We start from the raw sequence: 14,091 nt of genomic DNA on the forward strand, positions 1-14,091 counted from the left end.
GCATTCAGAATTAAAAGGAGACGTAAACTGACACTTTCCGTCCACTTGCCTGTTTAATCTCTCAAGGTATTTTTCAACAGATAAAGAATGTTAAATAATAAAAAAAAATAATCTGGCGCTGAGTGGCGAGAGGTTTAAAGGGGGGGGGGGGGAAATCCTCCTTTCCCCTTCCACCAGCCAGAAAATCTGCACATGCCTCCTTCTCCACTGCTTCCCTCTTCATTTTTCTTTCTACCCCCTAAAACCCTTCAAGAAACAAAAGTACCCAAGTAGATACATAAGATAAGAGAATAAAGTGAAGAATGAATAAAGTGAGCAATTTATAAGGAGTCCAGGGGAGCCTACCTTGAGAAATGTTTTTTAGCAATCTAGTTTCAAATCATGCGCTGTCCTGGTACTTAAACAAATGTAACAATTTGTTAAACACCTAACATGTTAGTGTTTTGTATGCAACACAACATCAGGGTTTCCATGAATCATAGCTGAATTCTCTTTCTACTCCGCCCATTACAGCCTAAATCTTGGCTCACCTTGCACTCAAATTTATTTTCGGTCTTACAGAAAAAAAACCCCCACCACAAGTACTATGTCTAATACAAGCTTTTGTCACAACAGCATAGACTTTGCCAAACGAGAATTTTCAGACAACTATCTGCTGTCATAAACTACCCTTTACCGCCAGTCCATTTAAATGCACAACAGAAGGTTTTATGCATCAACTGCTCTGAGCTAATCCGACCATAAGTCAGGCAGAAATCAAAGCACATGTTTCATTAAAGCCCTCAATTCCAGCAGGACAGCCATGAAACAAAGAGAGTGCCAATTACATACCTGACATTCCGTGCGCTCTCACCTTCACACCTGTGAATAAAAAGAAAGCAGACTATAAATTTATATTATAGCAAAAAATAAATGCAGTTTCTCTTAAATTCTGTACCATTCCTCATGCAAAACTTGCCATGCTTATTGTTATTCTGGTGCACATATAGAGAATATATGTGTTTTGGAATAGGCAGCATAAAAGAGCAATACATAAATAGATATATAATGATTGCCCTCTAATTAGGTAAGAGTTTCATTCTTGCTGACCATGATTGATTTCACTAACTAAATAGTGAAATCATAATTAAGCTATGGAAACCCCTATAGTAACACATCAGCAATGCCTACATTTTCACTCAATTGGAATATTATGTATTTTGGTTAAGCCATATGTCCATAGCAATGGAAGAGAGCCCATGGCCCAACGGTTAGAATATTGGCCCTTGAACCACAAGAACTCTATTCAAATTCTTGTTTTGGAAACAGTCATGACCTTGGGCAAGTCTTTGTTGCTTCAGGTACCCATTTATAAGCTCGCTGGGGTAGGGACACATTGTAAGCTTACTGATTTTTAGCTTGCCGGGGCAAGGACACATTGTATTTCTATATAATTTGTTGTAAAGCATTTGTTTTAGGATGCTATATAAATGCCAAAACAATAATAATTTAATTTGGTTGCCATACTTGGTTACATAGAAATAAAGGTCAAACAAATTGTCACAAAGATATTAATTCAGCTCCATAAAAAGATATCAACTGCCAGGTTTTGGGGGTTTTTTTTGGTTAATCTTTATTTCTACTTTTGAAAATTTGTCAATTTAACTCATAATGAAGCCCTTTCAAGGCATAGTTAGAATAGCGCAAAGATATCAGCCACTGTGAAATCAACTGACGCCATCAATGCTGATTGGCCAGAGATGGTCTGCCAATTGTGAAGCAGGGAATCAAATGTTAGATATAAAACATATGTTACATTTTCCTGAACATTGTGTGCTAATGGAAGTTTTATACAATGGTTATCAAGCCCTCACATACATATTTTTATTTCGCCTTGGGTGCTATTAAGGGAAGGCAGTTGAAAATGTGATTAACTAAATACTTGTAGTCCTTCTTACATATCAAGCATTTCCAATCAAAAGCCAAAGTATCGCTTTCCATTTGAAAGTGACAATTAGGAAACACAGAATTTCTGTGAATAATAAAAGTTCCTGAAATCTATTTTTAGATGTATCAACTTTTATGTAGGTCTTGTAAAAATAAATTTGCATCTATGATATTTGCTCCAGATCCATCACAAGACATGTCAGCCTTTGAGTAGACATCCTTAGAAAGCAGCATATCAGTTTTCTCATTCATCTTAGGCATTAAAGGTCACATTCAAACACAATTCAGATTCCAATTCTAGACTTTTTAAAAAATGTAACCTCCAGCAGCTTTCTAATATTGCACATGCAAAAACAAATGGATTGGATTTCAAGTCCAAGGCAAGTGATTTCACATACTTAAAGCTTTTCTGACGCATTAACATATAAATAACAAATATGGCAGATACCAGTAAGCAAAGTATTGTCACATTGTCACTCTATGTGTCAGTCTGCTTTGATATGGAACCTATTATGGGGGAGTTTTAATTATGTACATTTGGAAAAAATATTATTATAAATGTTCTGACATTCAAACTGATAAATCTCCCCTTTTATTTCCAAGAAAAAGTCTAGGCAGACTTATTTGTGACTGGAATACGTGAGGAGAGACAGAGATATGATTTACTCAGGTTCACTCTGGAGCTCAAGGTCTGCAATCTTGATTATTCATAGCACAAGAGCAGCACTTTCTGCAACATACAAAGAAGTAACACTGTACGTTCAACTAGAAGACTACTCTTGACTTCCACCTAAAGACTGAACCTAACAGTGCACATTATAGACATGCAAACAATTGAAAGCTGAAATTGAGCCAGGAAGTTTTCAGTGTGATGGAAATTTGATAAAAACATCAGATTTGCCCCAAATCCACCAGGGGTCTGGGAAAAATTTTTGAAACAAATTAGAAAAATCTACTTCAGATCTTCAAAATATCCAAAGGAGATTTTTGGATCTTCAGATTTTTCTTTAAAACTTTACTGAAACCTTGAAACTTTTCCAGGTTTGTTAAATTATTTGACAAACTTATTTTAAGGAAGGTCACACATCTCTACTGAACACATTAGTTGAAATATTTCACAGAGTACTTCAGAAGTCAATGTCCAATATATACACACTCATTTTATTCTGTTGACTAGTTTTGAGCAGCTTCAGAATGCATCCCAATGTCAGAAACACAAGAGTAAAAATAACAGGGGGGAAATGATATTGCTTTTATTTAACAGCAATCAAAGGATGACTTTCCACAGTAAACTTGCATTTGATGTCAAGAAGACACAGGTCGTGATACTCATTTTCCATCTAAGGGTGCTCTCTCAGTTTTTAATTTCAATGGCCATTTGATTCCCATTGTTAACCAAGCAAAAAGTCTAGGATTATGGCTGCATTCAAATTTCTAGCTGTTCATGCAAGTAAAGTCTGTAGTTAAAATGATGTTTTTCTAGATTTTTTTAATACTTTGTCTAAGACCACAGTTAAGTAGTAACAATTTCCATATAGTTCTCCAAGTGCTCGTTTTAACTACCTTGGACTGCTGTAATTCTGTCTACACAGGGCAGGGGCAGATCCAAGATGGCTTACTGACCTAGCTGTGCTGAGCGTCTCCTTTTTTCTACTTGTGGACTGATCGTTTCCCCAGGATTTCATGCCGCATTTGGGCCAAAAGTGACAGGCTTGGGAGAGGCTAACATTGGAGGCCTCCCCTGTGAGTCGGGTAAGCAGCCCGATGGATGCCTGTATATATAGAACTGCTCACCTCGCAGCAATAAGGAATATCGGTTTGGTTACCCACTTGTCACTCACCAATGATGTCAGCGACATAGGAGGAGCCATGGGAGCAACACTGATGGAGTCTGCAGTGGAGACCGTTGTGGGTGGTGTATCTGGAAGGGTCGCAATGGGAGGACTGTCACAGTCCCCAGCTGATAATCACACCACGATACCCGAGTCCCCAGAAAAGGGAATAAAAATGATATCCATGATAAGGCCTCAGGTTATTTCTTTGGAGACTATATGGGAGACCCTGGTCATCTTAAATGAAAATGTATCTCTACAGTTGAAGCCATTGATTAAGAAAATGGTAGACATTGAAACACAAGTTAAAAATCTACAAGATGAGAATATAAAAAGGGATCGGGCTGTGGAATTTGTTAGACAAAATGTAGAAAAAATGAGTGATCAACAATCAGCCTTGTTAAAGGAAAATCAGTTTTTAACTAGAAAAATTGAAAATCTTGAAAACGTGATTCGAGGAAAGAATTTGAGACTGATTAATTTTCCTAAAGTGCCTTTAGTTCCAGTTAAAGAGACATGGAATAGGTATGCCTTGAAAATTTTGAAGATCCCACAGCAGACATTACCACCTTTATCGAAGATATACTACACACCTGCATTGAGGATAAAGCCAAATAAGCGACAGGATTTCCAAATGTTAACACCCTTGAACATTTCAGAGATTTTGGAATCCTCAGATACAGTAGTTGCCCAAACTGCTACGTTAATTATTTCCTTTTTATTAGATTCAGATAGAGAATGGGTACTACAATTGTATTTTAGGGATCATAATAAAAATTTCTTCAGATGAATGCTCAAATATTTCCAGATGTGGCCAGAGGTACCCAGAAGAGAAGAAAGCAATTTCTGATAATGAGACCTAAAGTGCTGCAAATGGGAGCCTCATTTACATTGAGGTTCCCATGTAAGTGTTTCATTAAGTATCGTGATGCTAAATATGTATTCTTTCATCCATCCCAACTCACTAAATTTATATCTGATAGTTCCTTTGATATCATGGATGATCTGCTTGATTCTGTAACACCTCCATAGTTGTGATATTGCAATTCTATAAGCTAGGGTCAGTCAGAATTCTTCTTAAAACTTATTGTTTATATTAATAGCCTTCTAAGTGTATTGGATACCCCATTAGAGGACTCAGAGTACATAGCTTAGGAGTGAGTGCTAAGTTGGTGACCTGGATTGCAAACTGGTTGACGGACAGAAGACAATGTGTGATGGTAAATGGAACTTTCTCTGAAGAGAGAGCGGTGTTAAGTGGTGTACCGCAAGGATCGGTGTTGGGACCGGTCCTGTTCAATATCTTTGTGAGCGACATTGCGGAAGGGATAGAAGGTAAGATTTGTCTTTTTGCGGATGACACTAAGATCTGCAACAGAGTGGACACGCCGGAAGGAGTGGAGAGAATGAGACGGGATTTAAGGAAACTGGAAGAGTGGTCGAAGATATGGCAGCTGAGATTCAATGCCAAGAAGTGCAAAGTAATGCATATGGGGAATGGAAATCCGAATGAACTGTATTTGATGGGGGGGGAAAGGCTGATGTGCACGGAGCAGGAGAGAGACCTAGGGGTTATAGTGTCTAATGATATGAAGTCTGCAAAACAATGCGACGAGGCAATAGCAAAAGCCAGAAGAATGCTGGGCTGCATAGAGAGAGGAATATCGAATAAGAAAAGGGAAGTGATTATCCCCTTGTACAGGTCCTTGGTGAGGCCTCACCTGGAGTACTGTGTTCAGTTCTGGAGACCGTATCTACAAAGAGACAGAGACAAGATGGAAGCGGTACAGAGAAGGGCGACCAGAAAGGTGAAAGGTCTTCATCGGATGTCATACGAGGAGAGATTGAAGAATCTGAATCTGTACACCCTGGAGGAAAGGAGGAGCAGGGGTGATATGATTCAGACCTTCAGATACTTGAAAAACTTTAATGATCCAAAGACAACGACAAACCTTTTCCGCCAGAAAAAAATCAGCAGAACCAGGGGTCATGAGCTGAGGCTCCAGGGAGGAAGACTAAGAACCAATGTCAGGAAGTATTTCTTCACGGAAAGGGTGGTGGATGCTTGGAATGCCCTTCCGGAGGAAGTGGTGAAGTCCAAAACTGTGAAGGACTTCAAAGGGGCGTGGGATAAACACTGTGGATCCATCAAGTCTAGAGGGCGTGAATAAAGTGGAGGCAGCAAAACACTGCACGGAGCGGCAGTAGCCACAGAGGCATTCAAACACTGCACGGAGCGGCAGTAGCCACAGAGGCATTCACGGAGCAGGATGCCAGTGGCCAGTAGTTATTGTTCCACCTTCACGGAGCGGAAGGATGGAGGGCTGCTATCTCCAAAAAAAAAAATTTAAAAAACAAACACAAAATAATAACAGGGGTGGGTAAGAGTATGGGGCAAGGGTGTGGCCTGCTTGTTACAGCAGTTGCTACCCCTAATTGAGCTGGATGTCACTTGGATGCAGATACGGCGCTGCTCTCTACATTGGTGGTGGGGTGGAGGGGAATTAGGGCTGGAGGGTACTGGAAGCCAATAGTAACAGGTGGGAGAGAGAAAAAGGGAAATAAAAATGGATAAAGTACGTAGCTTGCTGGGCAGACTGGATGGGCCGTTTGGTCTTCTTCTGCCGTCATTTCTATGTTTCTATGTTTCTATATGGAGTTTCCTTATTTCTGACTGTATTAATGTCAATGTTTAATTTCTGTTCTTTCAAGATTGTATGCTTGATTGTATAAATAGTAAAATTGCAATAAATAAAAAATTTTTTAAAAAATTCTGTCTATACAGGAGCCCCTGCAAATACACTACAGGTATTGCAGACTGCACAAAACACTGCTTCGCGTTTACTAACAAAACACTTCTAGCAAGGAGCATGTCATACCAGCCCTGCAGTCAATCCACTGGCTTCCTGTCCATTAATTCACAAAGTACTGAATAACAATGCTTCCCCATGGATTTGTGCAATCCTACACATTTATAATACCTCCTGCACTCTGCGACTGGCACACCGTGGCCTATTGGAGTTTCCTTATCCATGGCTGGCTCACTTGACAGAAAATGGTAAGAGGGCCTTCTAAGTAGCTGGTCCTTTGCATTGGATCATGTTACCAGAAAACCACATCTACAAATCTGTAGTAAAACCTTTTAAATAAAATAGGCTTATTCAGACAGACTTCTCAATTAGATGAGTAACCTTTCTCTTTCTGTTCACTGGTTTTTAGTAATTTCTTCTTTAGGGATTTTTTAGAATCATGATTATTTTATTGTCTTCTTATGTTTATGTCACCTTTATTTTGTTTTGGTCTGTTTATCATATGATGCATGTCTTATTAAGTATGTTTCTATGTACTCCACCTTCAAAGAAGGAAAAGATGGATTATAAATCTCTTAAATAAATAAATATATGTCAAGTCTATTGACTAGACAAGGTATATCAGGGGATTGACCATTTACCACATGCCCTGTTTTTATACTACTCCAAAGTGCTTGCCACTTGCCACTTTTGGAGACAGGATGCAGGGCTACATGGGCCTGTTGTCAGACCCAGTTTGGCAGGTGTTATGTTATTAAGAGGTCATCCTTTCAATCTAAGAGCAAATGGATTTCATCATCTTTGGAAGAAGATATTCGTCAGTCAAAGAGTAGTGACATTTTTCAGCAGTTTGCCAGTAGAGATTGTTACAGCTACAACACTAAACTTAACAACAAAATTGGATAGAAAAATAGAAGGTGAAACAGGAAAGAATACCATGTATTTCTACATGTGCTGCTTTGGTTTTTTTCTGCCACTACCTGTGGTAGGTGCTAAATAACCACCATAGCCACTCCAGCGATAGACATGAACTAAGGCAATCACTGCTCAACTATCTAATTCACTGATGTACTAGTGGTTTTCTATAGGAAGAATGCTTCAAGTGTCTGGCCCTCAAAGCCAGACTGGCATTATCATTCCAGCTCAGTAATCCAAGATCATTCAATCTGTCCTGGCTACTGCCAAGAATACTAAAAGAAGTACCCAACAGTATGTCTCAGTCTAAGAAGCTAGGGGGTAATTTTCAAAAGGATTTACATGCTTAAAACTGGGTTTTACTTGTGTAAATGCACTTTATGCTTGTATTTTTTTTTATTTAGGTGTTTTATATACCGTCGTTCCAACATTCACATTCTGGGTCAAAATTCATATTTTAGGTCAACACAACATTGTTTCAAAAGTCCGCAAAAGTGGACTTTTGAAAATGGTATAACATATACCCCCCCTCTTACCCCGTACCTCCAAGAGACCTACCCGCCCAGCACTCCAAGGAACACTCCAAGCCCAATCTATCAAATCTTTTAAGCTCTCCTCCTCTATTAACAGAGCCTTCTCCCTTGCCGGCCCCACGATATGGAACTCTCTACCCCATGAAATTCGCACTGAGACCTATACCCCCGCTTTCAAAAAGAAGATTAAAACCTGGCTCTTCCAGCAGGCTTACTCTACTACACCCCCTATTACATAAATCCCCCCTAGGAATGCTACTCTACGAATGTTACCCTGATATCCTGGTATGAACGCCTCTTTGCCTGTCGATTTTGTACTGCGCACTAATTTTGTATATAGTTTTTGTTATTGTTCAATTACTTAACATATACCCATGGCATCTAATCATGGATGTTTGTTTTATGTAAGGGCTCCTCCCAAACATTATTTATACGTTGCCTAGTTCACTATATTATCTGTTTTATGTAAGGGCTCTGCCCAATGGTTTGTGTTCACTGTAAACGGATGCGATGTGCAAACGGTCATCGGTATAAAAGAAACGTTAAATAAATAAATAAATATACCATTGAATTGTCAATAGATTTTACATGTATAAATGAGCTTTTGAAAATTGCTTCAATAGTATGTTATATTTGTACAGGTAAATCCTTTGAAAATTACATCCAATGCTTTTCATGTATGGTTTAGCTTATTTAAGTCTTTACAATATCTCTTTCTATATTATAAAAATATTAGGGTCTCCGGGTAATCATTGTGACATGTCTGCGCATGCGCAATATAATGCCATCACCCAGAGCAGAAGAAGGGGCTATGAATATTTGCAATGTAGAGGCCAGTGAGTGCTGCAGCTGTGCCAGCAATGCAAAAGCTGGTGCAGTTTGCTGGGTCTCACCAGCAAATGAGGAGCAGCAGCGCTTGCAGCAGAAGAGCAGGTGAGGTTTCCCGGGCTTCAACAGCAAAAGAGGAGCAGCAGCGCTAGAAGCCAAAAAGCTGGTGGGGGTTCCTGGGCCTCACCAGTGAAAGAAGAGCACGAAGTGCAAGGGAACCAAAAATAACAACAACAAATGGAAGCACCAGCAGCAGAAGAGTTGGTGGGGTTTCCCGGCCACCAGTAAAAGACTAACAGTGGCACTGGTAGCAGAAGGGCTGGTGGAGATTTTCTGAGCCCCACCAGCACAAGGAAACAATAAAAGAAGAGTTGGTGGGGATTCCCAGGCCTAATCAGCTGGAATTGATATTGGAGCCTGAGGTGGGAGGGAATTAGGAAGGGGAGCTCGAGCCAGAGTAGGTGGAGGATGCTGAAGACAGGGGGTGTATGTGTAATGGGAGAGTGAGGGGGTTGCAGTGGGGGAGAGGGGGGAATGCAGGGGGGAGACCCACTCTGAGTGAGAGGGAGGGGAGCAATGGGAGAGTGAGAAGAGAGGGGAAGCAGTGGGAGTACGAGAGGGGAAGGTGGGCTGGAAGAGGAGGAGCAGTGGGAGTGTGAAAGAGGATGAGAGGAAGCAGTGGGAGAAGATAAGGGTGAGCGGTAAAGGAGGGGTAGGGAGCTAGATGAGGAGAAGTGGGAGAAAGGAAGGGGAAGGTGCTGGAGAAGGGGAGCAGTGGGAGAGAGGAAGGGAAGCAGTGTGATGAGGGGAGGGGCTGGAGGAAGGGAAACAGTGGGAGGGGAGGGGAGGAGCATGAGGGATGGGCTGGAGCTGTGGGAGAGTGAGAATGGATAGGGGCAGTAGGAGGCTGAGGAGGAGTAGAGGGGAAAGGTAGAGTGAGAGGATGAGTGCTATCCTCCATTTACACATCTCCACTTGAGCAACCCTCCCCCAGCCATGCACCCACACACACACACAGCCACATGCACCACTGAATACACACATGCACTACCCCATGTGTCCAGCCACTCCCCGACATGTACACACACACTCCTTTAGTTATTCCCTGACACATACCAAATGCCTACACACACAGGGGTGAGAGGTAGTCTATGGAGATTGTAAAGGGGAAGGGGTCCATCCCCCAACACACACAACCTCATTCTCACCTTCCCACAACATACACATATGTGCCCCCGCACCCCCCACACACACATGCACATGGAGAAGAAGTTGGAGAAAGTGCACATGCACACAGTGGCACCCGTAAACTCACACAGGGGAGGAGAAGAGGGAGACAGGGTGGGTGGAAAATGGGGATAGGCTCTGTCCCCCAAATACCCACACACTCCACTCACTTCCCAATACCATTTACACATCCACCATCCACAATCTCAACACATACACACCATTCCCACACAGGTGGGGACAAAAGGGGTAGTGGGAGAATATGGAGAGTGCAAGGGGGAAAAGTGCCCATGCATCCCATGCAGTCCACTCACACCCCCACACCAACCCAACAACACATACTGCTACACCCCCACATACATGCACCCCACACATCATATACCCCATCCTCACTTGCACCTCGCCAAATTCACACACCCTCTGCAAGCCTTCTGGCCTACACCCTTCCCATACCTTCCCCACTGAATGCTCCCCATACACACACACAGCCACCTAACTCCATTCTTCCATCCCCAATAGAGCAAGTACAAGAAACCGATAATGTACACATCCAGCTGATGGAGTCATAAAACTTGCTTTTTGACGTTGCCATACAATTATCACTTTCTCTTTTTTGGGGATTCCCTTATCATCCATGCATTCTCATCAAGGGAGAAATAAAGAAGAGGTAGAGAATTCTATAATTCTCTCCCCACTCTTCCTTTCATTAAAGTCACTTGGCTCTACCCAGTTTGCATTTTCCACCCAGGCACGAGCATAGAATCTAGAGCAGAGAGTCCACTGGCAGGATTGGCGCAGCCTCTGATAAAGAAAAAATATATCATTATCATCATTTCTTACATACTGGGAAGCTATGGAGCATACTGAGAATACAGCAGACTTTAAGAGTTAAGTTGAGAGTCACCCAAAAGTTTCTGACCTTTTCTTGTAGCCTGGGGACAGGCTACAAGGTCTCAGCTTATTCTATCATAGTTAGCAGAGTATTCCTTCACAGAATAAAATAAAATTCACTTTTGTCCCACTGTCAAAGCAATTAATGAATATCGGACTATCACAGTAGCTTTGATTTATTAAAGAATTTCTCTCATAGGCACAAAATGGGGGAAAAAGAGAACCTTCATAAATCAGAGTCTGAGTTCATTAAATTCACTTCAAACAAATCTCTGGGAAAGGCAGTAACACCTCCTACACCGTCCATTCCTTTCCCACTTCTCAAAAAGGAGAAAAAACACAGTACAATCTCAAATGATTGAAATTCCTGCCTATCTGGGGCATGGATGTGTGGGAGCCTCAGGGGGCATGGGGGGTGGCTGTGCGACCTCCGCCAGGAAAGCTGCCCACTGACCTTCAAGAAAAAACTTAAGACCTGGCTGTTCACACAAGCCTTCCCTAACATCACAAATGTCATTAGATTCCCAACCTTTTTTATAGCTAATTGATACCCCGCAAATGTCAATGGAAACCCTACTATGTTATGTTATGTTATTCGGCAGACAATATAGCGAATGCTAATGTATCGTGTTGAATTTTTTCAATTTTTTTGTATTTCTAATCCTAGTTATAAGCTCCACATTCTACGTTTCTCATCTTTAACTGATTAGTTTTTTGGTTAATCCATCTCTGTTTGATGTAAACTGCATCGTTTGATGTAAACCAATGCAATATGACGTGCTATGAACGTCGGTATAGAAAAGAATTCAAATAAATAAATAAATAAATCTCACCTTTGGTTCAGGCCCCTCCCCCCCCCCCCCCCCCCCAGCAGGAGGATTATGTCACGTCTGAGTCGGCTCTAAAAGGTGCAGCAGTTAGTCTGGAGGCACTAAAATCATTGCCGGTCCATGATGCCCTGCACCTTTGAAAAGGCTAATTTGAAGAAGGAAACAACACTGCCCATGGGCTAGTCCTGTAAAGATTTGAGGCCGTCAAAGTCTCTCTGTTTACTTTTGGCAGGTAATTATCCCTCCTCCTCTCAGCACCTTACAAGTTCAGGAATGCCTGTAAGCTAGTGGTTAGAACAGTATTCTGTAAACTAGAAAAACCTGGGTTCAAATCCCTCTACTGCTCCTTCTCAGCTCGGGCAAGTCACTTCATCCTCCATTGCCTTAGGGACAAGCTCAGAGGAAGATTTACAAAGCTGTGATATTTTACAGTGGTCGGGCTGGTGCAGGGCAATCGGAGCCATTTTAAACAATGGCGTCAACAGGGCCCAGAACTAGAGGGTGCTGCAGTCCACCACTAGACCACCACAGATTCTTCTTTGAGGGAGGGGACCCAGGGGGGTCCCCCTAGAACACCAGGATCTACTTTTGAGGTTAAGGGATGGGAGGGAGGGGGCCCACTAGGAACCAGGGAGTTAATCTTCGGAAGGAGAGGGCCAAAGGGGTTGGATGACTTGGGGAGGGGCGATCGGGTTTTAGAATCTGTGGTCATTTACTTTTAAAGGGAAGGGGTGTGGGAAGGGGTTGGGGCATTGCTGTGCAAACCTTTTTTGGAGTTTACTTTTGTGAGATTGTGCCACCTCTAGTGGCACTGTGTGGGGAGTACTTTTGAATCACATTTCCCATTAAGAGGCATCCCAGGGACATTGGGATGCCTTGGACCGGTGCTTTTTAATATATTTATAAATGATCTGGAAAGGGGTACAAGGAGTGAGGTAATCAAATTTGCGGATGAAACAAAATTATGCTGAGTAGTTAAATCTCAAGCGGATTGTGATAAATTGCAGGAGGACCTTGTGAGACTGGAAGGTTTGTCTTCCAAATGGCAGATGAAATTTAATGTGGATAAATGCAAGGTGATGCATATAGGGAAAAATAACCCTTGCTGTAGTTACACAATGTTAGGTTCTATCTTAGGAGTTACCACCCAGGAAAGGGATCTAGGCATCATAGTGGATAATAGATTGAAATTGTTGGCTCAGTGTGCTGCAGCAGTCAAAAAAGCAAACAGAATGTTTAGAATTATTAGGAAGGGAATGGCGAATAAATTGGTGGCTGTCATAATGCCTCTGTATCACTCCAAGGTGAGACCGCCCTTGAATACTGTGTGCAATTCTGGTCACCGCATCTCAAAAAAGATATAGTTGCACTGGAGAAAGCACAGAGAAAGGTGACTAAAATGATAAGGGGCATGGAACGGCTCCCCTATGAGGAAAGTCTAAAGAAGTTAAGGCTGTTCAGTTTGGAGAAGAGACGACTGAGGGGGAATGTGATAGAAGTCTACAAAATCATGAAAGGACTTGAACAAGCTAATGTAAATCGGTTATTTACTCTCTCAGATAATAGAAGGACCAGGGGGCACTCCATGAAGTTAGCAAGTAGCTCATTTAAAATAAATCAAAGAAAATTATTTTTTACTCAGCGCATAGTTAAGCTCTAGAATTCATTGTCAGAGGATATGGTTACAGCAGTTAGTGTAACTGGGTTTAAAAAAGGTTTAGGTAAGATCCTAGAGGAAAAATCCATAAACTGCTATTAATCAATAAGGAATAGTAGCTTGGGATCTATTTAATGTTTGGGTACTTGCCAGCCAGGTACTTGTGACTTGATCGGCCATGGTTGGAAACAGGATACTGGGCTTGGTTTGACCCAGTAAGGCATATCTTATGTTCTTATGATCTTATGTTAGTGTCCTGGGATAATACACCTCCTTCAAATGTGATAAAATAACGTGGCTGTTTTATTTTGAAGCCAGCCATGTTATTTTATTAGCATTGTATTGCCTATGCATTAACTGTTTTGCGTGCATTAGGCAATTTTATGCATGCAAAGTAGCCAATTTTAATAGGTGATATTGCAAATATTGCGCAATATAGTATGATATGGATACTTCGCATGATAAACAGTTTATCGCTCGATAAATGCCATTTTCCATGCATTATACCCTTATCACAGCTTAGTAAATCCACCTGTTAGATTGTAAATCCTTTTGGGAAAGAGAATAATCTACAGTAATTGAATGTAACTCACTTTGAGCTACCAATGAGAAGGAATGAGATAAATAAATGCAAATAAAATA

At 41.4% G+C, this 14,091-nt stretch overlaps 1 protein-coding gene across 7 annotated transcripts in view; it reads right to left on the reverse strand.

The window, feature by feature from the left end:
* The window catches only part of IQSEC1 (IQ motif and Sec7 domain 1), a 1,385,758-nt gene that overhangs the window by 954,775 nt on the left and 416,892 nt on the right, over positions 1-14,091 (reverse strand). For all 7 annotated transcript variants that reach the window (XR_003856582.1, XM_029600819.1, XM_029600818.1 and 4 more), the window contains exon 2: positions 832-861. Coding sequence is in view for 6 of the 7 variants with exons in the window: in XM_029600819.1 (XP_029456679.1) it covers positions 832-861 (30 nt within the window). In the remaining variant the exon portion in view is untranslated. The remainder of the gene's footprint in view (positions 1-831; positions 862-14,091) is intronic.

The sequence above is a fragment of the Rhinatrema bivittatum genome, chromosome 4, assembly GCF_901001135.1.
Source record: "Rhinatrema bivittatum chromosome 4, aRhiBiv1.1, whole genome shotgun sequence".
Lineage (NCBI taxonomy): Eukaryota > Metazoa > Chordata > Amphibia > Gymnophiona > Rhinatrematidae > Rhinatrema > Rhinatrema bivittatum.